This window comes from Echinops telfairi, unplaced genomic scaffold, assembly GCF_000313985.2.
Source record: "Echinops telfairi isolate 266 unplaced genomic scaffold, ASM31398v2 ScPeMD7_3;HRSCAF=10, whole genome shotgun sequence".
Lineage (NCBI taxonomy): Eukaryota > Metazoa > Chordata > Mammalia > Afrosoricida > Tenrecidae > Echinops > Echinops telfairi.
The window spans coordinates 29779374-29798587 of record NW_022103899.1 but is presented as its reverse complement, the minus strand read 5'-3'; the positions used below and the strand labels follow the sequence as shown (position 1 = coordinate 29798587).

Below are 19214 nucleotides of genomic sequence, written 5' to 3'. Positions count from 1 at the left end.
CTGAAGCATCCACAGTTGGACAAGAGAGCTGTCCACTATGGCATTCGGACAGTCTGGGATAGAAGGAAATGGGAGTAAATCGCCACCATTTTGAAGCACCTGCCGCTATGGTCTGATGAACAGAAGGAAAGGAGCATCTCTACGGAAAGAAGAGGTAGTGTGGTGGTGACAAGTGGACAGATGCTGGCCCAGGGCTGCCCATTTGCTTTGCAGATTTGGTATCCTTTGTGTCTTTAAAAAGTTAAAACAAAAAAAGCTGGGTTTTTTTAGTGGTTGGTGCATTGCTAGGAGCAGATGTGAAGGCAGGGACTTCTCCCCAGCAAGGTCTGTTTGCTGAGCACACAGGAGCTGGGCTTGCTATCAGGGTGTTTGTTTGAGATAACTCGGTACTACACAGGCAGTCTATTGAAACACATCCCTGTTGACGAATAGAGTCGCTGGTCCAGATTGAACAACACATCAGCGGGAGATGGATGTAGTCAAATCAAATCAGACATCACTTCAGGCTCTGGGGTCCAGGAAAGGAAAGAATCTTGAATTTCCAGATGCAAGGAGCTGGCCAATGAGCTTCACGCCTGGGGGCCAGAGAGTTCCAGGTTTCAGAGCCCATCTGTAATCGAATTTTTAAAATAACTCTTAAAAAACTCTGCAAGTGTCTATCCCTTCCCGAAGGTTTCCCCCTTTCTCAACCTTTCATAAACACATGCGCACACACATACACACACCATCCAAACTCTAAAGTATCCTTCAAAACCCAACATTAGCTCCGCAGTTTCCATGAAGTTTTACCCAGCCCACGACTGAGTCCTGTAACAGATATTATTTGATGATGTTATCAGTTAAATTTACATCACAAGTCATACCCAACTAGATTGGATACTAATATCATATGTGCTGTCCCTTTAAGGGGGAAAGAACAGAGAGAGAGAGAGAGAGAGAGAGAGAGAAAGGAAGAATGTCTTAAGCAGCTGCTTCCTCAAGTCAGCCAACCCTGGAGATGGGAGAAGCCAGTGAGACACAGAACATCTTTCCCTAATGCCTGCAGAGAGATCATGGCCCTAATAACACCCTGATCTAGGACTCCCAAACCCAAGAACTCTGAGACAACACTATTCTATTCTTTTTAAGATACACACACTGGTGGCATTTTGATATGGCATCCTCAGGAAGTAAATACACCAAAATAATTAAATACAGTTACCAATTTCCTCTTCATCCCCTTGGTACCACCAGCCTAGGTGTCTCTTCCAAATTTCAGCCAAAAATCTCCACCCATGGCTACACTCCCTTTTCCCCTTCCCGGCCATAGACTGCTGTTGGATAGCAGGTTCACTGCCTGACTCAGTGTCCCCTCAATACATAAAACCTAGAAGCCTCATAAGTTTTGGAATATCAGCTGAGAAATCATCTTTGTGGCTTGCAAACCTGTTTCTTTACACTACCCAAAATATATAGATTCCATTAGGTAAAAATTTAGATTTTTACAGGAAAAAAATTAAAATAGGCCCCAAAATATTTTTCCCGTCTTTAAAAAAATAAAAGTTTAAACCCCAGACATAATGTGAAAACATCTCCCACCCCAAGTAGTAAACACCCTTCCCCATCCCCACCCCCTGCCCCACCCCCACCCCCACCCCATGCCCCACCCCCTGCCCCATGGAGCTGTACCTCTGCATCTGGGGATTTTAGCAGTGGTCACTGCGGCCATGGCCATGTACTCACTGTTGGGGTCCTGCAGAACGGACTGGTACTTCTGAAAGGAGAGAGAGAGAGAGAGAGAGAGAGAGAGAGAGAGAGAGGCTCATCATCTGGATTTCCCCACCTCCAGCTTCGCTTTACGTCCAGTTAGCACTCGTTCTTGGAAGTAGTATGTGACAAAAGCATTAAAATGTGACAAAGGCTCCTGACTTTAGGCTAAATGAGAGTACATGCTGGAAGAATGAGTTAAATTAATTTTTTCTCCCAAATGTCCTCTTCATTTTTACCTTTATCTTTGTTTTTCTAATGGACTTAGGTCATGGGCGCTGTCTTATTCCTTCCTGCCCCCACCTCATCTCTCTTTTTAAATTTGTGTTTGCCACAGATAGACATACTTTCTGGCCAATGACCACATACTAAATATACTTGACAACATATTTGCCTCATGTGCATGTTGGCCTAAATGATTTGATAGAGAACTAGTAATGTGAAAGATTAAAATTCATAGCTTCTATTTATACTTGGGTCTTTACTTTGGCTGCAAATATATCCATGAATGGGTCAGAGCACAGGGGAGAACAGTTATGAAAATATCTACATAAGTCATACCCCAACACTTGGAAGGAATGAGTTGCTGGGCTGGTGGTTCAGGATCATCGTTTTGGGGAACAGCAAGATCAATTAGCATAGCATCGTGCACAAAGAAGATGTTCTATTTTGATGCCTAGCAGCTAAGCTCTTAAAAGCTGGTGAACAGCCATCTGAGACACAGCTTTAGTCCCTCCTCGTCCAGAAGAAAGTAAAGTAAAAGAAATCAAAGACACATGGAAACAATTAGACCACACACACAGCAACTGGCAAAACCAGCAGAACCCAATGAAGCCCACCTCCCACTACCAACCACTCTGGAAAGGGTCACATTGGAAGAAAGAGTGAGAGAAAAATGCGAAATAAAACTCAAAATCATTTTTAAAAAAGAGCAGGCTAACTTGCTGTGTAGAGATGAGTGGAACCCCAAGACTGTGATCTGTAGTGGGCCTTCAGGTGTGGATCTGAATCACTCCCATGACTTCGCTTTCATCCAAACAATAGGCAGGGGTCCAAGGGGAACAAAGTGCCTGCTGGCATAGTGGTCTATGGACTAAGTTGCTAACCACAGGTCATCAATTTGATACCATGGAGGAAAGATGAGGCTTTCTCCTCCAGTCAATAGTACTATCTAGAAACCCACAGGGGGCAGTCCTACCCTGGCCTAGAGGGCCGCTCTGAGTCGGGGTCACTAAGAGTCTGAATCAACTCGGCATCGCTGAGTTTGATAGGGGAACAAGAATGCTAGTAAGGTAAGCATGCCTTAGAATACTCAACTAATTGAGATCCAAAGGGCAGCATTTATCCAAAGACAACGTTCAAAGGGGTTAGGAACGAACTAGGGATGGAAACAGTAAACACAGAAGACGTGAGATTAATGCTATTACATGGGCAGGATTGCAATGAGTTAGATGAAACAAAATAGGTATGAACTGTTTAATGTAAAACAGATGATCTGCTCTGAAAGCCTTCACCCCTCTTATAATTTAAAGTTGTGTTGTTGTTTTTTAAAAAAAGAATATCCTCCAGGAGAGAAAGATTATTATTATTGTGTTTCTTTGTGTGTGTGTGTTTCTATTTTATCTTTATGACTAGCTTGTGTGTGTGTGTGTGTGTGTGTGTGTGTGTGTGTGTGTGAAAATAAGAAGTGTAATCACTCATCATGTGAAAAAAATGGGAAATTTCCTTCTCAGCTTCTACTGGCAGCTTGAAAGACGTTATCACTGATTATATTTTATCTTATCAGTTGAGTGTACCTTGCACTGTAGCTAATTGTTTCATCTTTGCCCTGACAGTTAAGATGGCTAGAATCAAATTCGCAGTCCCCTTTTTTTAAATAATAACTATCTCTTTTCTTAATATTTTGACCTTCCTGCAGGCTATCTGTCTCTCCTTGAGTCCAATTTCCTTGTCTTTTCAAAACAATAATGTATCTTACTCTTAACCATAGAGGTTTATTGGGGGAGGGGAGGGGAATAATTTATAAAATAAATAAATAAGCATCTACTCTAAATTATCAGTTTGATTAGTAGGTATATCTTGGGGAAAAGGAAGTGTCTATCTGATGATCAGAATATTTTTGATGAAATCAATGTGTACTTCTGATGAGTAAATAATCATTGAGATTCCTCAGAAAGAAGATGCAAGGGAAAAAAAAACAGAAATTGCTCACCTTTTTGGTAAGCCAACCAATAAACACACATCCCAAAATGCAGAGTACAATAAAAGCTGCACATATGACAGGCAACCAGAACTTCAAGGTGCAACAAAGTTGTGATTCTGGGTTGGGAAAAAAGGTAAGAAAAAAACTTTTGAGAATCTCACCTTCTTTTCCTGTGCTAAATCACAAATGCTTTTTGCCAAATTTGAACATTACTTAACCACCCAAATCTTTTCTGCATTACAGTAATGACACTCAATAAATGCTAACTAACATGATCTCAGCATGATAGCAAAACAAAGCAAAACCCACTGCAATGGAAGTCAATTTTCACTCATAGTGACCCAATAGGGTTTCGCAGGCTCTAAGTCTTTTCAGTAGCCATCAGGCTCACCATAAAGCAGCTCGTGGGTTTGAACCACAATCCCTGTAGTTAGCAGTCCAATGCTTACCCAACAGCACTACCAGAGCCCCTTAATATTCATAGCAAACATCTAAAGACTCAAACCTAAAGGTGGAGTTTTCACTCTACATGCTTTCTGTGCACACGTATGTTTAGAAATGGGGTTCATAGAAACTTCCCGTCTCTATTTCTTTAAAAGAGTAACTAGAAAAAGTCATAATATAAACCTATTATTTTCGATCATCTAATTGAAGTACAAACCCCGGCACAAACCCAAAATTATAACTCTTAGATTAATAGAGGAAATAGCCATTAAGTCATGTACTTGGGGTATTTTTCTTAAGTTTTTTAAAAGCAGCACGACTTAGCTCTAACTCGGCAGTCTATATGATTAAACTGTACATCACTTACTAGCAATAATTATTAATAATAAATTGCCCTTTGCGCCGTTTCGTCATAAATAATTGCCTATCATGGCACTCAGAGGAACCCCAGCACCAAAGATACTTATTTGTTTCATTGTTTTCATTAGTCATAAAAGCTGTCCAGATGTGTATGGCCTCCGAAGCCAGGGAGATAAAAGGAATGCCTTACCATAAATATGCAAATATTCTCCACTAAGGGTCTCTATAGTGAATGGAGGAGGATCAAAAACGATCAGCTGGCAGAAGTAATAGCTGGCGTAAGAACTGTTCAGGTTGTACAGGAAAAAAGAGACACTGTCATTGGACGACTGAGACTGACAGAAACCCAGGTTCTTCGTGGTGGACACCGTGTGTCCGGCCTCCTTGGTCTGGGTGAGCTCACATAGCAGCTGCTTCCCTCTCAGCAGCTGCATTTTAAATTGCTGGAGGGTGGCGGGGTGTTTGCACCTAATTTGCACACCTCCTTTGTGAAAGGTGAACATCTCAGGCTTGGCAGAATCATTGATTTCTCCTGGACGAAGAGAAAGAAAACAAAGCAAGAGAGACATGTTAGGAACATGTGGTTGCAATCGTATTTCCTCTGAAGGTAACTCTCTGCATGACTCCACCTGGCTTGTGCCCCAACGAGAGAAGTTCACTTTCCCAAAGAAAGGACACAGCTGCAGGTGAGACGGGCTGAGAAAAGCCTAACCAGAAGCTGGCTTATCACGTAAGCGTCGATTATTTAGCAAGCCTCAACTCATGGCCACCCACTCACAGCGACCCTGGAGACTCGGTACAACGGCCTCTTTGGGTTCCTGAGACAAAAAACCTTTACCTGTAGAGGGCTGGTGGGCTCCAACTGCTGATTTGGGGGTGAGCAATCAAATAAATTATTTGATCTTTGATTTCCATCGTATTCATGGAACAGTGGGTGTGACGAGGGGCTCAATCAGCACTCTGAGGAGGGTGCATGGCCAGGCAGTGTTCTGTTCTGTTGTACGGAGGATCCCTGTGACTCGGAACCGACTCAGTGGTCCCCACTGCCCTTCCTCTGTGAGGTGCAGAGGGAGGACGAGTTCTGTAGTACTCAGCTGTAGTACGGCGAGGAGTGGAAAATAAGAACACTACTTAAGGTGGTGGTGAGGGGTGGGGTGCTGGAATGAGTTCTAATTTTGATCGGAGGATCAGAAAGATGCCGCTTTGAGGAAATGTCTTTTAAATTGAAATGGGAGGATACGTAGCACTTACCGTAACCAAACAAGGGTAGATTTAGGAAAAGAATGTAATTTAGAAAAGAAAGAAGAAGGAAAAAAAATATATATATATATATATACATTTAAAGGTTTTATATCTAAATCAAAATCAAGCTCACCATTGAATTGATTGTGACTCATCGTGATCCTATAGGGCCGAGTAGAACTGCCCATGTGGGTTTCTCAGGCTGCAAAGCCTTTTCTTCCTCCTGTGGAGCAGCTGGTGTGTTTGAACTGCAGACTTTATGGTTAGTGGGCCAACCATAACCCACTGCACCAGCAGAGCTCCTGAAGATCGTATCTAGCTTAAACTAAAAGTGAATGACTCTATATGAGTATTGGGCTCCAATGTAACAATTGTGAGGTGCAGGACCCGGCAGTGTTTCCTTCTATCGAACTAGGGAGAAAGACGGGGCTCTCTACTCCCATAAAGAGTTACACTCTCGGAAACCCACCGGGCCGTTGTGCCCTGTGCTGCAGAGTGAGTATGACGTGTCATTGGCTCGGTGGCAGCGAGTGAGAACATAAACACCAAGCAAGAGAAGACCAGTGGCTACACGGTGTGCTCTGTATCAGATCAAAACGAAGGGTGTCCTGTGCGGGGATTGATTTGTCTGAGACAACAACTACTGCTGCTTTGCCGTTTACACGTCTCTGCTGCTTTTGCGGCAGAAGGTAAAATCAAGGAGCTGATCCTCAGTTCCTCTAGAACTATTCAAAGCAAACGTCCCCGAGACCAGAGTCAGCAAGCGAACCACAAAGAGATCTTCGAGCAAAAGTGTCTGCAGCCACAGGATGCACACTCACAGAGAGACACCCCGTCTTTATTTCTGAGGACAAGTTTTGCCCACACAGTGATTTATCATCGAGTGCAAAGCAGACGGAAATGGTCGACAGTGAGGTGACCCGGAAGTCCAATGCAGAAACCCAGAGGCGGATTGAGTCTTGCCACTCCTCAGGTTCTGAGACTAGACTACCCTTCTGGATCTAAGCCGCGTTTGTCTTTTAAATAAACGAGGGAGAACAAAAAGTCTTAAAGTGCTTTCCACTCTCTGTGGATTCAGGATCAGAACACATTCAAATAAGACTACGAATATCCTCCAAAGTGAAGCCTGTTCTTCATGGGCTATTCCAGGGCGACAGAAGAGATGAAAGCCCATTAACATATTTTGAGAGGGGAAGGCCGTGCTTCTGTGCAGTGTCAAAAATGATGTGGCATTCGGGGATTCCAAATCGTCATTTTCACTGTATTCATTTCATTGATTTTACCCTAACTGTGTGGTTCTTGGTGTCAAGCCTATCCCAACTCATAGGACAGAGTAGCACTGCCCCTTAGGGATTCCAGTCTTTACTCCCAAAGAGAGTTTGTTGAGTTTGAACCACAGACCTCTCTGTTAGAAGTCAAGCACTTTAATCGTTTCACTGCCAGGGTGCCTTAAGAGCGGCATAGATTACCTTGTTTCCAATTAAATGTGGTAATGAGAAGCATGACTCATGTTTCCACGTATCTAATGCTTATGCTTCCCATCTGGACAACTCTCAGCCTGTAATTTCAACATTTTCAGATAAAAGAGCATGTTATGGCATGTGATCAATGCTTCATAATTACACTGGCACCTATTCCACAGATATGTTCACTCAAATATCCAGTCACAATCCTCCTTAGCCTTTAGCAGTGTTTGAAAAATAATATCAGAAGGATATCATCCCTTAGAGATAAGCTTAATGAACTTAGATAAGCAGATAAAGGAAGTTTTGAATATATTTATTTGTTACAACTGCAGGAGTAGCTGATATGACATCTTTTTCTACTCTCCCTGGATGCTCCTATCATCAAATCCAATGTTCATCCAGGAGAATCGGTTTTATAATATCATTTTTTATAGCAAATGTCTGCTCTGAGAACTTGGGTGTTAAATCTGTTTGATCAGTTCATTGCCATAACCACAAAACCAAACAGCCTCACTGCCATGAGTCGAGTCCAACCATAACAGCTCGATAGGGCAGAGTAGAACTTTCCCTTTGGGCTTGTGAGACTTTAACTCTTCATGGGAGCCGAAAGCCTAACTTCCGAGCCTCCCAGACACCCACCAGAACCCACCTATTTCTGTTGGTAGCTACTATAACTTCCCTACCCATCATTTTCTCTCCCTGGGACAGGGATACCCTCTCTGTTTTCACTCATTTTCAGATCAGCAAAATGATCTACTAACAAATGCAATCAAGTAGTGTTATCATCATGTTTCTAAAAACTTCCAGGGCCTTCCCATCTCTCTTAAAATAAAGTCTGACTCCCTACCCTGTCTTGCCAAGATGGACCTAATTCATGCTCATTACCAACACTGTCTTATGATAGTCATCCAGTACACTGCAATCACACATTCCTTCTTTCTACCTGAAACAAGAGAAGCTTATTCCCAGTGCATTGAACTTGCTGTTTATGTTCTTGGAAATTTCTTCTCTCTGATATTCATACAGTTGCTTCTATCTAATCACTCAAGAGTAATTACACTTCTCAGTGACCACTAATCACCCCGCCCAAAGTTTAACACCCCACCAGCAAGTCATTTTCTTTCTTTCTTTTTAAACATTTTATTGGGGGGCTAATACAACTCTTATCACAATCCATACATACATCAATTGAATAAAGCACAATTGTACATTCATTACCCTCATCATTCTCAAAACATTTGCTCTCCACGTAAGCCCCTGGCATCAGCTCCTCGTTTTTTCCCCTGGTATTACCTTGAGATAAAGTATTATCATTGTCTAAAATGAGTTGATTAATTTGCTTATTTTTTTATTGCCGCTACAATGTAGCCTTTAAAAATCAGGAGTTTATGGTCTTATTCACTGATATATCCATTGTGCCTACAAGAGCACCTGGTTTAAACCAACTCTCAATAAATGTTTGTCAGATAGATGGATGTGCAGATGACTATGAAAGTCTCTGTAAAGTTTTAAGTCAGGAAAGATGAAATACAGAACATAAAATATAAGAAACAAAAGGGGCTTTTAGAATTAATCAATCTAAATCTTTCATTCCATATTTTATATTTATATTTTTCAAGTTAAAACAGAGCCAGAAAAAAGAGTTACCCAACTCATAAGATTAAGATGATCTTAGGTTAGTTTGACCATGATGGTTTTTTTCTGGGAAAAACTCATGCAGATATTCAATCATTCAGAAAACACAACTTCCAGAGTGGGAGGCCAGATTCCTGAAAGAAGTATCTTTGTGATTTTGAAAGAAAAGGTTCTTTGCCTAAAATGTACGCCAACTTCATCAGGACTGACTTAGAGGGTTGTTTATTCTCTTGACTCCTGTATGTCTGTAGCAGGGGGACAGGTTTAAGCCTTGTAGGCTATTCAACTCAAAAAGCTCACTGCCATCGAGTCAATGTTGACTCATAGAGACCCCCCATGGGTTTCCAAAACTACACTTGTTTACAAGAATAGAAAGCTCAGTTTTTCTCCCTCGTGGTTGTTGGTAGTTTTGAACTGCCAACCACTCGGATTGCAGCCCAACATCCACACCACCAGGAGTCCTTCGGTTGGCTATTTAGGTTCTCCAAAAGATCATTGTATTAAATTTGGTCAATATTTGGCCAGTAGAGGATCATTGGACCGGATGTTTCATGACCATAGCATGGTAGTATTATATTATATAGATGACAGCTTTATCTTGTATTGGGGGCTCTTAAAGCTCTTATAATAATCCATACATCAATTGTATCAAGCACATTTGTACATATGTTGCCATCATCATTTTCAAAACATTTTCTTTCTACTTGAGCCCTTGGTATCAGCTCCTCTTCCCCGCCCCAAATTATTGTTATTTCCATATCCTAAACCATCCACTGTCTCCTTTCACCCACATTTCTACTGTTTGTCCCCCCCAGGGGGTGGGGGAAGGGGAAGGTTATACATCAATCATTGCGATTAGTTTCCCCTTTCTCCCCTTTCCCCCCTACCTTCTCCCTACCCTCATGGTATCACTACTCCCATTGCTGCTCCTAAGGGGTTTATCTGTCCTGGATTCCATGTGTCGAGAGCACTTATCTGTACCAGTGTACATGCTCTGGTCTAGCCGGATTTGTAAGGTACAACTGGGGTCATGGACACCCAGCACCAGCACCAGAGAACGGGCCCTAAATCTCGGTCATCATACTGACAGCCATCTCTGATAGGGTGCGTTCTTCTCAGATGCTCAAAACTATGAACTGCTTGTTCTAATGCTCTGTTGGTATCAATAAAGATCATGTTTCAAAAGATAAAAGCAGAATATTTATCTTAGATGATGTCTCTACGTTTTCAAAATTTCCTAAAGGAGATGAGCATTTGAATGTACTGTTTGAGGACTGTTAAGAAAAACTGCGTAAAAGGTCATTCCCCTGAGAATGGCATGCTGGTGCAGAGGCATTTCTCTGCAGACTGATTATGGTCATATCTGTATTCTTTCATTTCTCTGGGGCAAGATGACCTGGCGAGGATTCATCTTGCTGCAATTCTTTGTAAGCTGCTGTACTGGGGCCAGTTGAAATCTTCCGCACAGAAGATTAAGAAAACTCACACTGTTCTCCTGAAGTCAGTCTTCTAAACCGCAGACCTCTACAAAAGTCCCAGGCTGAGAGGAAGATAAAATCTCCTGACTTTGCAATTATTGAAAAGTGCTTACTACACACATTTTCAGTATTAAAGTCATGATATGCTTTGGTTTAGCAAAGGACACAAGTAACGAAAGAGGCTAAATTCTAAAGATTGCAATGTGTGTAGAGTAGATGTTAGCTTACATCTGATCTTTTACTAAAAAGTTCTGGTGTATGTCTAAGATCCTCATACTGCTTTCCCCCCCCAACTTTTGAAAGCTATAACAGTTGAGTCCCGATCAGTAGATTTTATACATGCATCTTGCCTATAGAGAGGTAGTCAAAAAGTATTGCTCCGAGAGTTCCAATTCTGAAGCATGGGGACATGTCCCTTGATCCTTGGATGGCTACAGATGAAGACTCACTGCAACACCCTCACCTCAGTCTCTTTCGGATGCATCATAAAAATAAAAGACCAATCAAAACTGGCTTTGGAGGGGATCTGCCGGGCCGGTGAAATTCCAGGGAGAAAGGTCAGCTCAGAAGTTTGTGGTAATCGCTTTCTTGGGATTCCAGGCACAGGATGATGATGGAACTTATTACAAAGATAGTTTAAGAAAATTAAGATTTGAATTGATGACAGAAAGGCCAGCAAGTTGGTGCCAAGGATTCCCCATCATCCTGACAACGCACGTGCTTATTCCATGGCTGCCCTATGAGAATTTCCTGGGAAATCTTGCTCGACTCAACATAAAACCCTGATCTTGTCCCTTCAGATTTCTTTCTGTTCCTCAGAACAAGCAAGCCCACTGTCATCAAATCGATGCCAATTCCTAGCGGCCCAATTGGACACAATAGCACTGCCCCTCTGCCTTTCCAAGTCGGTAACTGTTGACGGGAGTAGATGCCCTGTCTTTTCCTGTGGGTGTGATGCTGATGCTGATTCCAAACTGCCTGCTGCCTTGCGGATTGGATGGCAGCCCAACCGTAACCAACCACTAGACAACCAGAGCTGCTCCTTCCCCAAGCCCGAAGGATGTCAAAAACTATCAGTTCAACATCATGGGGCCTGAAGAGCACAGACTTCTTCAAAAACAAATGTTAAAGGTGGAGATGTGGAAACACCACGGTCAGAAGCCTGTAAGCCTGTGTGGAGGATGTGCAGTGAAGCAAGGGGTGCACGTTTTTATAGTCTTGTTTAAGAGCGGTGTCTGTGGTTTTGTACTAATATTTTTTCACTTACCCTGGTGTTGGCAGCACTCATCAAAGCATCGTAATCTAAAGAAGCGATTGGGATGAGCAAGAGGAAGCAGGCAAAATAAACACACTCCTATATAAATCATTAATGTTTTTCAGGAGAAAAACCCTAAAAACATGTGAGGAAGAACAGAAAAGAGAAGCCAGAAGGCCAAAGGGGCACATGTTTGCATGTCTATGTATGCAATGTGTGGATTTTCTTTTATTCACTGGGGAATCCCATAGAGGGGATAAAACAACTCCTGATTCTTTAAGTGAGTGCGGCAAATGAGAAGTACTTTTTTTTTCCACAGTAAAAAACTGGTTTTCTTTGTAGAAATAGGAAAATTCCAGAGGTATTATAAAATGTTGCAATATTCACAGTCATTAATTTTCAAAGAAGTTACAAGTCATTCCATTGCAAAATCACATGCACTTTAGGGAGCCCAACTCTCTTCCCCAGGTGGGGAAACTAAAAGAACAGGCATTGAGAAATTTGTTAAGAATTTTTTTATGAGGGTGACCTCCAATGACATAGCATGTCTGAGATACATCCTAATAATTACGTTATATATGTTTCTGTGTTTTGGTATATGAAATCCAGGATTATGAACTTATAGGACCAGCAAGTTTTGTGGGGAGGGGGTATACTGGTGAGGGTGGAGGCGGTAAAAGGGAGACAATGTCAAGGAGTCCAGGAAGAAAAAAAATATTTTGAAACTGATTGTGGTAGCAATTGTGCAACTCTGCTTGATGTGATTGATGATGGAATGATATGATATACATCTTAACTCCCAATTAATAATATATTTTTAAAAGAAGGGATAAAATCAAATACAGCATTGTTATACTTAATGGAAGTGTCCTACATTTGCTTATAAAAAAAGGGATTGACAGTTTTGAACTCCAAAATTCCAGCATGAGTCCTGGGAGGGAGACTGGAGATGAGGTCTCCGGTCTTGGAGAGGCTGAGAGATGCTCAGTAACTCAACTTCATCTTCCAAGTCTCAGAGAGAAGTAGGTGCCAGAGACACCAAATGGTCTGAGATGGAGGCATTGCCTGGGTTACAAAGCCAAAGTCAAAGAGACATGAGGGGTCTCCTCCCAGCTTCCTTACAGAACCCGTCATAAGGCCACACCCCTCACACCACCATTCTCCCTCTGGTACCTTCTCTCCACTGTCTTCAGAGCCATCTTTCTAAACTTAGACTTTATCCAGTCTCTCCACGATACTCATTGCCTCTAAGGTCAAGAAAACATGACCACTAATTGCAATTAGAGGTTTGACTTTTTCCCAGATCTTCTTTTATGATGAGAAGAAATTAAAAAAGAGAGAGAAACCAAACTAGACCAATGCTTACCATGGGTGAAGGGGAAGGAAGTGTTGCTTAGGGGACGTTGAGTTTCGTGGTGCGATCATTTGGAAGAGGACATCGATCAGGGTTGTCCATCACGAAGAGTATAACCGATGGCACTGAATTGCACATGTGGAAGTTGTGGAACTGGAGAATGTTTTGCTATGTATGTTTTTGCCACAATTAGAAAAAAATTACCTGAATCACAGTGAGTACAAGGAAGAAGAAAATGTTCTAGAATTGACTGTGGTGGTAATTGCTTAACTCTTATTGATATGATGGAATATTGAATGGTAGGATATGTGGATGAATACTTAGTAGGTAATTCCTACTTGGAAGGATTTAAAACATGGCACACACACACACACACACAAAATAAAAACCTGCAAGTTACTACATGAGTTCAGTTTGTCTTGCATTTTAAGCTTTTCAACTGGCAGTTGCTGGCAAATCATGGTATTTTTAATATGGTGACTGTTTTCATACTTATTAACACCATGTAGCCTCTGTGCCTTCTGAGGAAAGTGATAATTTCTACTGACAAGAGTGAACATTGGATTTTCTCTCTTCTGTCTAAGATGAATGACATTCTTGAATTACACTGCATTCATCTACTGGACTTATTGTCTCCTACAAGTAATGCCAGTGTTAATTCAAGTCTCCTGTATAATATAGTCATACGAAGAGTTTGGGCATATTGGCATGCTTTTAGCAATAAACGCAAACCCTTCATTGACTTGTCTACTGTCCTTGGAAGAAAAACCAAAATTCTTCATTTTCAGACTCATGCAGTCATGCCTCTGCTTCTCATATCAGCCTCAGCCTGCACCACTCCAACCTTGTCCCTTGCTGTGTCCAGGCACAGTGGACTTCTTTCAGACCCTGGCCTCCCCACAGGTCTGTTGTCTGTCCCTGCTCTTTGGCATGGACAGTTGTTCCCCACCCCCACTTCCTGTTCTTTGTCCCATTGACTCTGATTGGTCCTTCAAATCTCAACTCAATCTCTGTTTCCTGGGAAAGTCTTGGATGAGGCCCCTCCCCACTCATACACACCCAGTTTGCATGATTCCTCTGTTTTATTCTTTCATAGAACTGAGATTTGCCCGTAACTATCATTAATTTGTGGGGTTGTTTGATGTCTCTCTCCTAACCTTTTATTTAGGTTCATGAGAGCAGTTTTGTTCATCATTGTGAGTACAGTAGCTAGCACAGTGCTTCCTATAAGAAAGGTACTTAATGCCACATGACTTGATGGAATGAATGAATGTATGAGTATCAATTCAGAAATATTGTTCATATGACGTTCATATGGCTAAAGGATTTCTATAGGTTGTAGACAAAGCAGAGTCCAGTAAGTAACTTTAGTAGCCTCGAACTGCTCTCAGACCTTATTACAAGCAGACCCCTCATTCCTCATTCCTCCTTCCTCCTTCCTTTGAAGAGCACGCTAGTCATCTTGATCCATCGCAAAATCCAATAATATCTAATCAAATGGCGTTAAATTTTTTGTTAATTTGGAAAGAATGGTAAAACCTATTTCATTGTTCCACCATAAATTGTATTTCTAAGTGGAATTTACCCTCTAAACGTCTTGCTTTTTTATTTTTAGCGGTAATAGAACTTCCCCATTTAATATCATTTCATTTTACTTTTCCAACCACACGAGCCTAGCTCAGAATCTAAGAGAAAATAAAAGCAATACAAAAATGTACAGAGTAAAAAGGAACACATGCTTTTAAGCTATTGGTAGAATTATATAAATTCTCCCTATAGAATCGGATATATAGTAACATCTACTTCCATTAGGGAAAGAAATAGGGGCCCTGTAATAAGTTTTGTTTAATGTCCACTGTATGGGAAATATTTTTACATCACCCTCTACTCCTTCACCTTTTAGGAAAACCTGATACTTCACATAAATAAATTATCTATGACTGCCTGGGCATTGCAGACAACAGAAAACCAGGTAAGATTGAAATAAAAATCTTTCTTTTCAAAGCCCTCTCATTTTTTTATCTCCTGTAGGAAAAAGAAAAGAAAAAAATCACAGCCCAAATGCCAAGACGATCTCATTTCCATTCTGTTGACACAAGTCATTTTGCCTTTCATGTTTCTCAGAGAACAGAACCCTCTCTTCTACTTTAGCCCCTGACAAGTAACTGCAAGAAGCACTTAAAAATTTAATGGTCTGATGAAAGACTATTTTCCATCTTAAAAGGTAATATCAAAGTCAGTCATGCAAACGTGGGGCATAGACAGCTACACAGTTGATGCAGTACCCTTAGCCGTGTATCTAGGCTCTTCCTCGGTTGTTCAACCTTTCAGAAACATCCTCCTCTCCATTTCTCTTAAGGAGCCTGGCTGGTGCCGTGGTTGGAAAGATTGGCGATCTGTTCCCATGAAGATTTACTACCTGGGAAACCCTATGGGCAGAGCTACCCTGTCAAAACGTCAGCATCAACTCAAGAGCAATGGGGTTTATTTGGTGCTTAATTCTTCTACCTTTCATTTTTCTCAATCGTCGCCTTAGTTATAACAACAAGACATACCCAATAGGGCACTTACCGTTTAGAACTTCAACTAGGAAGCAGAGGAAAAGGAAATACCAGACGTCTGACTTCATGTTTGCTGGCACCAGGTTCAGTGCCCTCCTTCGGTGCTCTGGCTGACAGTGAAGACTCGCTCTCGGTTGTTTTCTAGTTTCTGGAAAGGAAGTGGTTTGGTGGAGGTTGGTGTGTCACGCTTACCATCCCCTCGAGGCGGTGTCTCTTAATTGCAGCTTGGAAGTCCTATGGGACAGGTTGACTTTGTCCTATAAGATTGCTGGGAGCCGGAATTGACTCGGGGGCTGATTGCTTGGCTGTGAATTGTTGATGATTTGAAAGTCAGAGAAAAAATGTGTCTTTGTTCTATTCTAAGAAAACAAATTAAAGAAACAATATCTGTTCTTTTCAGAACCACCCTACATCTTTAAATCAATAATCATTGGGAATAACAGGATCTAAAATTACCCACAAGATGTGTCTATTTGGACACATTTCTATGGTTTTTAGAGTAACATAAGAAATAAAATCTGCATAAATTTAAATGAAGACATCTGAAAGACAAGCCATATAGGATTCTGAGAAAGAAAACTTGCATAACATTAAATATGGATGATCACTTTCAAAATGGTAGGGTCAATTTTAAACAAGTAAAACCTATAGCCTCAGATGAAAACAAGGAAATTGTAAAGCCCACCTATAGTCTCTCTATCCCTGTAAGAGAGATAGACTAGAGAACGTCAATAGTTATAGTAATCTTATTGTGTTTATATAAATTTAAATGTTTTCTATGAAATGATACATCCTAATTAATGCAAACCACGTATAAGTTAAATGTAAAAAAATTTATAGTATTTTTCAATATCTATTAAAAAAAAAGAAACTCACTGTCAATGAGTTGGTGTTGACTCACAGTAGCTCTATAGCACATGGTAGAATTGCCCCTGTGGGTTTCCAAGACTGTAACTCTTTACGGGCATAGAAAGCCCCATCTTTCTCCCACCGAGTGGCTGGGGGGTTTTAAATGCTGAGCTTGCAGTCAGCAGCCCAAAGAATAACCACTACACCTCCAAGGCTCCTTCAGTAGCTATACAATGTCATAAATTTAGAAAATATAGAATGTGCATTGTTTTACATGTATTTAATTATATAATATATTTAGATCGTTTTAAGCCTATATGAACTCCTTTAATTATGTTAAGCCCATGAAGTGGGAACTACCATTGTCTCCATTTGGGAGTTGAAGAAAACTGAGGCACAGAGTGGTCAAGGGTTAGGCTCAAGGTCATCTAGGAGCAGTGCTAGGATTTGACGAATAGGTTCCAGAGTTGTCACTTTGAAACCAAGCAAGTGGATTCACTCTGGTGAAGTCCCAGGAATTCTGCTGCCTGGGCATCTAAATCAGCTTCCAGGATGGGGACCCAGGCACAGCTTCCAGGCTGTGATGGGACAGGCCCACTCAGTTAGCAGAGAGGGCATTCAGATGAAAGGCTGAAGCAAAGTGTGGTAGTCTGGGTAGACTAGAGAAACAAATTCATTGAGACACTCATATGTGTATAAGAAAGCTTTATATACAAGAGCAGCTGGACATTGAGAAAACATGCCAGCCCAGTCCAGATCAAGTCCATAAGTGCAATATTAGCCCATATGTCCAATACCAATCTATAAAGTCCTCTTCAGATTCACGAAACACATGCAATAATGCCGAATGCAGGAAGATCGCAGGTCAGTCAGTGGGTGCAATCATGTGGATCCAGTGGGGCTGTAAGTATCTCAGCGCTGGAAGAGGTCTCCATGTGGCTGCTCTAGTTCCGGGGACTAGCGTAGTTCCATGTATCTTGTTAGTAGAGAGTCTTTCAGGGAGTGAGCAGAGAAAGAGTGTCTCTACCTCCAAGGAGGAAATAGAGGAGTTCCCAGAATCCTCAGGGGAAGGCCTGGCCCACACAGTGGCCTCATTGGTATGACCCAATTGATAGACTAAACTCCACCCCTTCACTCTTTATTCTTCTCAAGTCCCAAATTGACACCAGATTATGGAAGTACCACACAAAGGTTGGACAGTACGACCAAGGTATCGATCCAAAATATCCGGGTCCTGAAGCAGAAGAGTCTGGAGCAATAAAACAGCAAGCAGAGAGACTTGACCAGTGCCAGGGTTTCTGAAGGGCAAGTTAGAGCTTGATCCCAAGGAGTCTTCCCCTAAACACCTCTGTTTAGGCACCCTGGGATTCAATGTTGGATGCAAAAAAAAATCTCCTGGACGGTTGAGTTGCATGACCAGTAAAGACAGCTCCCTAACTGCTGGAAGCCCACTACCCTGATTTCCTTCCACTCCCCTTCCATTTCCATCCATTCCGCTCTGCCCCTGGACAGCATCAATGTTGTCCTGAGCCCCTCTTTAGCACACAGATGGGCAACGGGGAAGCATTAATTTTTCTTGACCTAATTAGGGCTTAGCTCTAGAACTAAGCATGCTTTTCCTTCCATTGATAAAGGCTGCCACATATTTTAAAACTCAGCTGCAGTAACGCAGAGCAAGACACAGGGCAGGAGCCTAATGATTAACTTTAATCGAATACAAACTATGTCCCAGACCCTGTGCTGACATTTAGTTCCCTCAAAAACCCTATGAGATAAACCCAAGTATTACTCCCATTTTGTGGGAAAAGAGAGAAGCTACATAACTTTCCCAGGATCATCCAACTGAGAAGTTGCCAAGCAAGGGGAAAACCAAGACAATGAAGCGTGGAAGTCCATACTCCAAATTTTCAAGAAATACCTTCACACTCATCATCATTTATCTGGCCATAAGTTACTGGTAGCATCTTCATTGGGCTTCATGTTTTGCAAAAAGAACAGTACATCTAGATGTCCTAGAGGAAATTCCAAATATTTTAAAAAAAAAAAGAAAGAAAGAAAGAAGGGAAAAGATTTTGTAATGGAATTTAGGTCTGATGTGTCCACCATATATACTCGAGTATAAGCCAGCCCGAATCAGCCGAGGCACCTAATTTTACCACAAAAACTGTGTTAAAATGTGCTGGAAAACTCGGCTTATACACGAGTATCTACTGTACATAAGACCTCATTGAGTTCACCTGTTGCCCGTGTCTGTTTTTATTTGATAGGATTCTTGTTTGCTTCCTTACACCACTACGCTTCTCTTGAGGACATTTGGTGGTAACTGAACATAAAGAGGAATAGATTTGGCTTCTATATAAATGATGCCTTAGGTCAATGGCCACCCCCAGCCCCCCATATGTGATTCTTCCCACACCCCGTCCACCTTCTCGAAAATTGTTAAGAACGCAATTACTTGTGGTTTTAAAGATTCAGTACTACTTTTCATGTGCCTGGCAAACAAACTGGGCCAACTTTCCATTCACCTCACAGGAAGTCCTTTTGTTTGCTTTTCTCTTTTCTTTTGTTAATTCCATGACTTAAGAGAGTTTTGATTTGTGTGTGCAAAGACCTACGGTGAG

General features: G+C 41.6%; 1 protein-coding gene across 1 annotated transcript; it reads right to left on the bottom strand.

The window, feature by feature from the left end:
* Positions 1–501: 501 nt before the first annotated feature.
* On the bottom strand, positions 502–15812 carry ICOS (inducible T cell costimulator). Its single transcript, XM_045296681.1, has 5 exons — positions 15755–15812; positions 4944–5285; positions 3959–4065; positions 1669–1753; positions 502–575 (listed from the first exon to the last, which is right to left on the bottom strand). The coding sequence occupies exons 1-5, from the start codon at positions 15810–15812 to the stop codon at positions 502–504; spliced, it is 666 nt and encodes a 221-aa protein (XP_045152616.1).
* Between the last annotated feature and the right edge of the window lie 3402 nt (positions 15813–19214).

Excerpts from the sequence above, each read along its gene's own strand:
- ICOS (XM_045296681.1), bottom strand. The coding sequence starts at position 15,812 with ATGAAGTCAGACGTCTGGTATTTCCTTTTCCTCTGCTTCCTAGTTGAA. Across the intron at positions 4,066-4,943 it reads AGAATATTTGCATATTTATG|AATCACAACTTTGTTGCACC; the intron begins GTAAGGCATTCC and ends TTCCCAACCCAG. Across the intron at positions 1,754-3,958 it reads TTGGTTGGCTTACCAAAAAG|AAGTACCAGTCCGTTCTGCA; the intron begins GTGAGCAATTTC and ends CTCTCCTTTCAG.